A 9521-nucleotide genomic window follows, 5' to 3' on the forward strand; every position below is an offset into this window, starting at 1 on the left:
CAACTTCCCACAAGATGCTGGTCCAGCGTCAGGTTTTAACACTGGTACTGCTTCCTTGTGGGACACTGAGCGGAGAGCACTCCTCTCACCCCTCCGCAACTTGATGGGCACCCCCGTCACTGCTGCCAGCTGGGCTGCAGTTGGTTCCCCCCCGCCCCCCGCCCCCAGGACTAGTTGAGGAAGCAGATCAGGCCATTTTCCCAGATGGAGGAGCACGTGTGCAGCGCCTCTGCTTGATGGTTTTTAACAATTACCATGTGTTAATTTTGTTTTAATTTTGCTTCTCTCAGAGCTAGTCCACGGAGGAAACAACCCCAAGGAAACCGAAAGCTGTACAAGATGATCGTGGAGAACGAGGGTACCACCCCGCCTGCCTCCCTGTCACCAGCACCGGCACCGCCTCGCGGCCGGAGTCTGGATGCCCCTCCTCCCTGAGGCGCCGCTCGCCAGGTCCTGGGCGAGAGTGGAGAGCAGAGGGGCTGGACTCTGGCTTTTCCAGACCCCGAGACTCTTGTTCAGGGGAGATCGTCCTAAACTTGGGGGGGTGCTGGTGAGCTGTCACGGGCAGCTATGCTCAGGTATACATTGGGGAAGGGACTACTCATTGTCTTGATGTGTTTGGAGCTGGGTCCAGTTTACAGAGTTTTTCCTGTTGCCTTTAAGATTTCGCTTTTTGGTGGTGAATGTATTGTACATACAGGAGCAGGTGGGGGTGGAGTCTGGCCTGCGGGCACACAGCCCTGCGTGACCCTCCGCTGTTGACAGCCCTGTCCCGCTCACCCTCGGGGGGCTGGATGTGAGGGCGGGCTCCTCCCCTCCAGCTGTGGGGGAGGGGGAGGGGCAGCTGCAGCACCTCTTGCCCTGTCCAGGACCGCATTGCCCTTCCTGCTGGGCCAGCTGCCCTACCAGGTAGTTGTACACCAAGATCAGGAGCTGGGGTCCCATGAGAAGGTCAGGGGCTGGGTCCCCATCACAGCCCTGCTGGGACTGTGGGCCAGAAGGCATCACACACAGCTTCCTGGCACCAATCAGTTTGTGGACATGACTACTCAGGTTTGTATATGTTTAGTATCAATAAAGAAACTGCACAGTTTTGAATAGGAAAAATGTATTCTAATAGATTTTGAGCTTGAATTTAGGAATATTTCAGTATATATAGTTTTATTCATTTTATGTGAATCATAGTACAAATATGTCATGGTGATTTAAAGTAGCTATCAGGAACAAGTTCTTGGAAATCACTTGTCTGTGATAGGAAACAGTTTTACAGTATTAAATCACTTTGTTACAGTTTAGAAGAGAACTACAGTGGATCCCCATTCAGCACTCTGATTTTAGCTGAGGTGCCACCAACCTTAGGGCTCTTATGTTTTAAACTTTTGAATGTCCCACAAAGGAAAAAAGAGAGAAACAATTAAGGAAGATGCCCTGAAATTACAGATTTTTTTTTTTTTAATGGCATATTTTTAAGCCTGCTCTTAGGATAGTAGAAAAGCTTCCGTAAAACAGTGGTGGACCTGTGCTTGTTTCCTCTAAATTCAGCTGTGTGAGGAGCCAAGTGAACCTTCCCCTCCAGTTCCCACGTCCTTGGTGGAGCTGGAATACACATGGGCTCCAGCTCTAAACTGGAGGATGCTGCCCCCTGGGTGCAAATGGCTATGCAGGGTTGAGGGCTAGGAACACAGAAACACAAATTTTTCTCTTCAACTTGAAATTTGGTGTGCTTTGAAGTGAATGAGTTTGGGGGTGGTGTTCTCCTGCAAGCCTAGTTCAGAGACCAGTAAAGGGCTCTAGGCAGTCTGGGTCAGCCTTTGAGCTAGGAGGCTGGGGAGGGGGCGAGGTTGAGCCTTGGCTCCCCCCCCAGCCCCCACCCCACACCTGCAGGGCGAAGTCACCGAGTGAAGCACAGAGTTCAGTCCTGCAGGGTCCCAGCCCTGGGCAGGTATGTCCCCACTGTCCCCAAGCAGGGCCTCTGCAGGTGCAAATGCACAAGGCAGCCAGGTGTGAGGGGGTCTGTGAGGGGCCTTCTTGGGACCCCTGCCACCTGTCAGGTGCCTAGGAGGACAGCCAAGTCCAAGGCTCACCTGGTTAGGAACTTTCCCCCAGACCCAGAGACAGAAGTAGAGCCTCTTTGGAAGGTCTCTGGTCTGAGTTTGTTTTTCCCCTCACATTCTTTTCATTTAAAAAGTAGCTGTTGAATAAAATTTGCTATTGTTGAACATATTGTTTACTATTGTTGAGGAAAAACTAGGACAAAATATGCAGGTCACTGTTCATAAACTTTTCTTCCATACCCCCTTTTGAAGGCAAGTGACATCAAAGCCGATTTGTCTGGCTCACCTCATGGGAGACACTTGCACCCGGAGTCAGGGTGTCGTTTCTCAGAGCCCCAGGCAACTGTCTCAACTGTCTCATGTTTGAAAACCTTAAGACCTTAGCTTGCCGGCCCACAGACCTTGGACACGTCCTTGGGGCTGAGCATTTGGGTCTCTGTTCCTCGGGTTCATCTGCTGTGTCATCATCACTTAGTTCCTATGGGTCCAGGAGCGGGCTGTGTGCATCCAGGACTCCCGAGCATCACCTCTTAACTTTTCTTTTTGATGTAAGTTCCAGTCTATAGCTGCCCTGCTCTCCAGTCATGGTTTAAAATCTCATAGGAAGCCCCCACCCCGCAGCTCCAAGGCGGGGGCCGTCCGTGTCCGAGTGCGCCTGGCTCGGCGCCCCATCCAGGCTCCCATGTAAGTCAGGGCCGAGCCCCCGGCTGAGACCTGCCTCCTGCTTGAAGGGTTGCACTCCGTCCCTGGGATGCTGGGCCTTCCCTGCTCTTTGTCCATCCCCTGTGAGGCCAGCATGAGCCTGTCCCCACTGTGCCTCACAGACCTTGGCTGAGCACTGGTTTCCCCCATCTTGCCCAGACCCCAGGGATGTCATCAGAATGCCTCAAATCAGCTGATTGTCCTGTTTCTGGAAAGGGCGGGTGGGTTCAGGAGTGAGTTACTGGATGCCGCACCCCTCCCCGGATGGGGGTTGTGCCCAGTCGTCCTGCTGCAGAAGTCTGTGAACTGTCCTGGCCAGTCCTGGAGAGGGGATGCTATTTATTTTTATATCGTGTATATTTTGTCTGGTCTGCTGAGTCCCTGTCTCACTGAGAGCCACGCTTACCTCAGTAGTTAGTTGCATACCGTGTGTTGGATATTTTTTTTAAAGAACTTTTTAAAAAGCTTTTTGATCCTTGGAGGTCTGTAGATTTATTTCCATATGAACTGGTTATTTTGTATAAAGTACATTCTAAAATAGCAAGGCTCTGATAAGTGTGAGTTGTGTGTGTCCTGTGTCACTTTTATCCTATCATGGGGCCATCTCCCATCAGAACAAATGTATGAATTAGGACCCAATGCCCTCTCCTGAAACGGCAGTCCCATCTCAGCCCCCTTGGTTCCTGGGGGCCAGGCAGGGTACTGATGGGGCTGTGGGGCGGGCTCTGTAGACATCCTGGCTAGCCAGTGGGTTCAGGCAGTATAGGATCAAATCCTCTCCTTAGCTGGGCCTGTCCACACCCATCTCCTGTGTCCAGCCCAGAGCCCTCCTCCCCTCCCCAGGCCTTGGTACATATACCGTCCCAGACATATGTGTTACACATGGGTTTTGATCTCCCCAAACCCAGATTGGGGCTGCAGGTCAAGTGTGCAGCTGGGACAGCACCAGCCTGGAGCCCTGTGAGTTGCAGCAGCCAGAAGTAGGGGCTACAGGTCTGAGTAGTACTTGCCTCCTTGCTCAGTGCTTGAGAAGGGGAGAATGGAGAGAAAGTTGCCACCTTATTATCACTTAGCTACATCCTAAGACATAAAATTCCTGCCCTATCTTATCCAAAATAACTGTTTCTCAGAAATCCTACCACAAATAGTCCTGGTCTCTAAATGTGCTCTCCCCTAGGTTTACCACTTTCTGGGTTGTCACCATCGTGACTTCCAATTGTCAGATTGTCACCATTGATATATTATTGCTGTATCAGCTAACATGTTTGTGACCAGTTGTTACTGTTTGAAAACTGTTCACAGTGCAATCAATTCCCCATAAAAAGCATTTTTCCCCATAAAACATCAATCACATTTTCTGTTTACTTGGATTTCCATGTTTCTTGCAACAAAAAAATGAAATTTAAACTGAAAGCTGTTAGTCTAGAATTTGACATTATGTCTCATTTAGTCCTCTTGTCCCTTTTGCCCCAGAGCGACACGTGGTCGGGCCCTAGCCTGGCACCCTGTGTAGTCGTGACATGTTGCTGGACCTAAGCAAACCAGCATCACATCCTGAATAAATGTAGACTTTGATTTCTAACCTTGATTCCCAACTGGAACGCCTCCTACTGTGACAGAATTCCCACACAAAGGCCAGAACATTGTGACAGTTTTAACCAGTGATTGAATTATTTTAGGAGGAACTTGGCTCTTAGCTGAGTACCCTTTAGGGTGTTGCCCAGATTTACTTCCTTGAGATCAAAACAGTGTCTTCCACTGGTCAACTCTGTTTCCAAACCCAGCATGGAGGGTGGTGTTAAATCTAGCAGTGTTACTGTTTGGCATTTGCACTTGTTAAGCCCCAAGCACCATGCATGACACCAGCGGTATCCTCCTGTGAGCTGCTTGCCTCAGACTGCAGCATGAAGAGAAATTGGGAAGGTCAAGGGACAGAAGCCAGCTTTGACTTACCAGTGCACCCCAGTCTCGGAATTCTAATGGGACTTTCTTTTCTTCTTTCCCGGGCCAGGGATCAAACCCGAGCCACAGCAATGACCCGAGCTGCTGCACTGACAACGCGGGATCCTTAACCCACTGTGCCACAAGGGAACTCCTGGTGAAATTTCCCATTTTGACATTTGGAAACATCCAAAGATCTTCTCCTGTTAAACAGTAATGTCTTTTTGTCCCTAAAGCTATCCCTGTCATTGGGAGGAAAGGTGTCTTAATTAATGTTATAAATGCATAGCATGGTTTTTCCTTTGAGTTTTTAAGTCCCCTTTCTGCTACACCAAGGCTCACTTCTCTAGGAGCTTCCTTAGGCAATTTTAGCAAAAATAATCAGTGCAAGATGGGAAATACTTGGCCAAGAAGGCAGCTGGAAAAGCCCTGGATTTGGCTGTTGCGTGCTGGGTACCCCACCCCTTTGCATCCCGAGAAGCCGTCCGGCTTCAGGAAGCTTAGGTTTGATCCCCATTCCGGACAGCAAATGGCAAGACAGAGTGGCTGCTCTAGCCAGTTAAGGCTGGATGTGTTATGGTATTTTTTTGTTTTTAATTTTATGGCCGTATAAGAGGCATATAGAAGTTGTTGGGCTAGGGATTGAATTCAAGCCACAGCTGCAACTTGTGGCAATGCCAGATCCTAACCCACTGTGCCACAGGGGGAACTTCTGGATGTTATGTTTTAAAGCCCTGGAATTGGTCCCTTGGGATGTATGCAAGGCTTATGCTTTAGGAAGGAATTGAGTTGGCAGTGGGAGGTGAGGACGCATCCCAGCCCCAGGAACTGAGACGAAAACGAACGGACTCATATCGAGGTCTGGGTAAGTGTTTATTAAATGCCTTCTAGGTGCCTGGTGTTCACATTGTTAGTAACAGGGTGGAAGGAAAAATAGTCCACAAGGAGAGAAACAGTGCAGAAAAGCTATGCAGAAGCCAAGTGCAGGCTGACCTGATGGGGGAAGGAGTGTACCCTCCCTGGGGCGGCCCTGTGGCCCAAGGGCAGGGACCTCGTTTCAAGGCTGGTTTTCTTTGAGCCGTTGTTCGGTCTTGAGTTCCTCTCCCCCTCACCCCAGCTGCCCTCACTAGGCTGAACTAAAGCGATGCTGACAGAAGGCAGACACCACTCCAAGCAGAGAGCCCAGGGTGCCCCGGGCCTTGGGGGAGGTGCCCCAGTGCAGTGTTCCCGAGTGCCTCTGGACAGCAGCCTCTCCTGGGGACTTGTTAGTGCAGATGCTGGCTCCCGGCCCAGGCTCCCTGGGTCAAAGTGAGGCAGCTCTCGGGGGTTTCCTGATGCAGGCGGGAGTTTGGGGGCACCAGCCCCGAGGTACACTGACTTGAGCTGGTCACACATTCTGCTCATCACCCCACTCTTGTTGGCGTGGACTAAGGCCACACGCACCTTCCTCAGGCTTGTGGAGAGACGGGGGCTGCGGACGGCGCAGAATTGAGGAGCTCCCTCACTGCCCATCTGCCCTGGCCTCCTGACACCCGCCTCTGTGCCACAACCACAGCTGCGGTTGCCGATCTGGGCTGCTCATCAGAGGTCTGAAAACCTGAACTTTAAAGAAGTCAGATGTCTGGGTGCTGGGATCTTTCAGAGCTTTGCTGTTAACAGCTGTACAATCAGCACTGCAGGCCACACTCTCCAAACTCGCAGCTCCTGTTGCACACGAATTATCAGGGGATCTTGTTTAGAGGAGACCTCCCCAGGTGGGTGGTGTTGAGGCCCATGTTGAGTGAGTGCTGGCTGTGACCCGTCCCCTCTTCCCCACCTGCTCTTCGAACATCCTCTGACTTCCGTGTGCTTTTCCAAATTTTCATTTTTTCTTTTTTTTTTTTTGGTAGCAGCCATAACATGTGTAAGTTCCCAGGCCAGGGATTGAACCCTCACCACAGCAGCAACCCAAGGTGCAGAAGTGACAACATTGGATCCTTAACCTGCTGAGCCACAAAACCCTCTTATATTTTTTCTTTTCTGCCGGTAATGTCTCCTCCCCAAAGCAAAGCCACCATGGCCTCTACTCCTGGCCACACCCCTCTCCTTCAGATGCCCCCTTTTGTTATAAAAATAAAAACTTTTTTGGCTGCACCTGCAGCCTGTGGAAGACCCACAGCAACCTCAGCTCTTCCCAGAACTGGACTCACCCAGGCCTCTCCCAGCCCCGTTCCCTCCCTTTCTCTCCTCTGGATGCCTCCTCCCTCGAGATGCATGACTTTTGCTTGTGATGCCAGTTGTTGCTCTGTAGCTAGCAGACTGTTCACCTTTGATCCTCATATGCTCTTGCCCTCTCAAATTGTGTCCTGCTGTTTTGTGATTTTGTTTGGCAACGTTTAAATTTTTCAGTTAGTAAACAATTTACAATTTTATTTCCAGACTACATCTTGTCCGTTGCTCAAAAAATCTTTTATCCTTTATTATAATTCACATTTAGTGAATTGCCCTCCAGGGCCACTCATTTTAAAATGTTCAGTTTACTTGCTGAACTGCTCACCTCTTTTTTTTCCTGGGCACACACCGGGGCAGGCTCTCAGGACCTGGTGAGGACAGAGGTGGGCATGGACCTTTTGTACAGGGAGCTTGGGTGGGGGGCCTGGGGGCATGGGGTGCTCTAGAGGTGCAAGGAGATCTGTGTTTAGACGTCCTGGCCAGGTAGGCAGGCCACAGAGAACACACACCCAGTCACCAACCCGGTGTAGCAAGGTGGTTCTGACATTAGCAATGTCTAAGGTTAAGGTGGACCATGTCACATACGGTTACAAATTTCTTCCTTCTGATGAGAAGTTTCAGGATCTACTCCCTTAGCAACTTTCCCGTAAACAACTTAGTGATGTTAATTTCGGTCACCAAGCTGTGCCTTACATTCCAAGAACTTGGTTATCTTACAACTGGAACTTTGTACCTTCATCCAGTTCACTCACTCCCCACCTCCTGCCTCTGGTAACCACAAATCCCATCTCTTTCTCTGAGTTTGGGTTTTCTTGGATCCCGCAAATGAGCGAGATCATACAGTGTTTGTCTCTATGAGTATAATGCCCTCAAGGTATAGCCAAGTTGTTAACAGATGACAGGATTTCTTTCTGTGGCCGAGTCCTATTCTACTGTCTATAATAAACATACATACCCCCACCTTCCTTATCTATTCATCCACCCATGGACACTAAGTCGCTTCCATGTCTTAGCTGTCGTGAATAATGCTGCTTGTGAATGGGGGGTACAGGTCAGCGTATAAATCTGGAATGACTTTTCTTGGGAAAATACCCACTTTGCTCTCCTACCAACAGCACACAAGGGTCCCCCTTTCTCCACATACTGACACTCGTTATTTGTCTTTTTAGGGCTGAACCCGCAGCATATGTCGCTCCCCAGGCTAGGGGTTGAATCAGAGCTGCAGCTGCCGGCCTACACCACAACCACAGCAATGGCAGGAATCTGAGCCACGTCTGTGACCTACACCACAGCGAGGCTGGATCCTTAAGCCACTAAGCGAGGCCAGGAATTGAACCTGCATCCTCATGAATACCAGATTCTTTTCCACTGAGCCACAATGGGAATTATTTGTTGTCTTTTTGATTACAGGCATTCGGACAGGTTTCAGTTGATAGCTCATTGTGTTGTGTATGTTTGTTCTTGGCTGTGTATGCAGCATGTGGAAGTTCCCAGGCCAGAGATCAAACCCAGGCCACTGGAGTAACAATGCCAGATCCTTAATTGGTGCATCACAGGGAACTCCATCATTGTGGTTTGATTTGCATTATCTTGAGAAAATGTCTACTCAGGTCCTTTCCCCACTTTTAAATCAGGAGTTGTATGAATTCTTTGTATATTTTGGATATTAGTCCCTTTACAGATACATGTTGGCAATTATTCCCATTCAGTAGGTTGCTTGTTCTTTTTGGCCACACTTGCGGCGTATGAGTTTGCAGGCCAGGTATGGAATCTGCACCATGGCAGCAACAGCACCCGATCCTTAACCCACTGTGCGACAGGAGAACTCCAGTTGCCTTTTCATCTTGACAATTTCTGTTCTGGAGCAGAAGCTTGAAGCTTTTCATTTGAATGCTGTCCCACTTGCTTATTGTTGCTTCTGTTGTTTGTGCTTTAGGTGACCAATGTTAAGGAATTTTCCCCCCTTTTCTTCTAGGAGTTGAATGATTTCAGGCCTTATGTTTAAGTCTTCAATCCATTTCCAATTAGTTTTGTGAGTGGTATAAGATGGGGGGGTTAGGATCTCTCTTTTTATGGCTGCACGTGCAGCATATGCAAGTTTCCAGGATAGGGGTGGAAAAGGAGCTACAACTGAGCCCTCTGCCACAGGCACAGCAATGCCTGATCCAAGCCACATCTGCAACATTCACCGCAGCTGTCAGCAATGTAGGATCCTTAACCCACTGAGCGAGGCCAAGGATCGAACCCATGACCTCACAGAGACAACGTCTGGTTCTTGGCCTGCTGAGCCACAACAGGAACTCCTGATTTTGTTGTGAATATCCAGTTTCCCCAGCACCATTTATAGCTGAGGTTGTCATTCCTCCACTGACTATTCCTGGCTCCCTTGTCAAACATGAGTCGACTGTAAATGCAGGAGTTTATTTCTGGGCTCTGGATTCTGTTGTGTTGATCAGTTTCCACGTTCATGAATTTAAACAAATCAATGACAGGCACCGGCTCTCTGTGCTTCCTGTTGCCTTGGTGACAGTTCTTAGGGCATCAGGAAGGATGGAATCCAACAGTGGGGTGTTTTCATTGTCCTGGTCTCAGCCTCCCTAGAAGTCTGTTTTA

At 49.5% G+C, this 9521-nt stretch overlaps 1 protein-coding gene across 1 annotated transcript in view; it reads left to right on the forward strand.

Moving 5' to 3' along the window:
* The window catches only part of LOC100737051 (cat eye syndrome critical region protein 2), a 125860-nt gene extending 119268 nt beyond the window's left edge, over window positions 1-6592 (forward strand). Inside the window, 1 exon segment of the mRNA XM_021092503.1 lies at window positions 291-6592. Coding sequence (XP_020948162.1) covers window positions 291-296 — 6 coding nt within the window. The 3' untranslated portion in view covers window positions 297-6592.

Source organism: Sus scrofa, chromosome 5, assembly GCF_000003025.6.
Source record: "Sus scrofa isolate TJ Tabasco breed Duroc chromosome 5, Sscrofa11.1, whole genome shotgun sequence".
Classification (NCBI taxonomy): Eukaryota; Metazoa; Chordata; class Mammalia; order Artiodactyla; family Suidae; genus Sus; species Sus scrofa.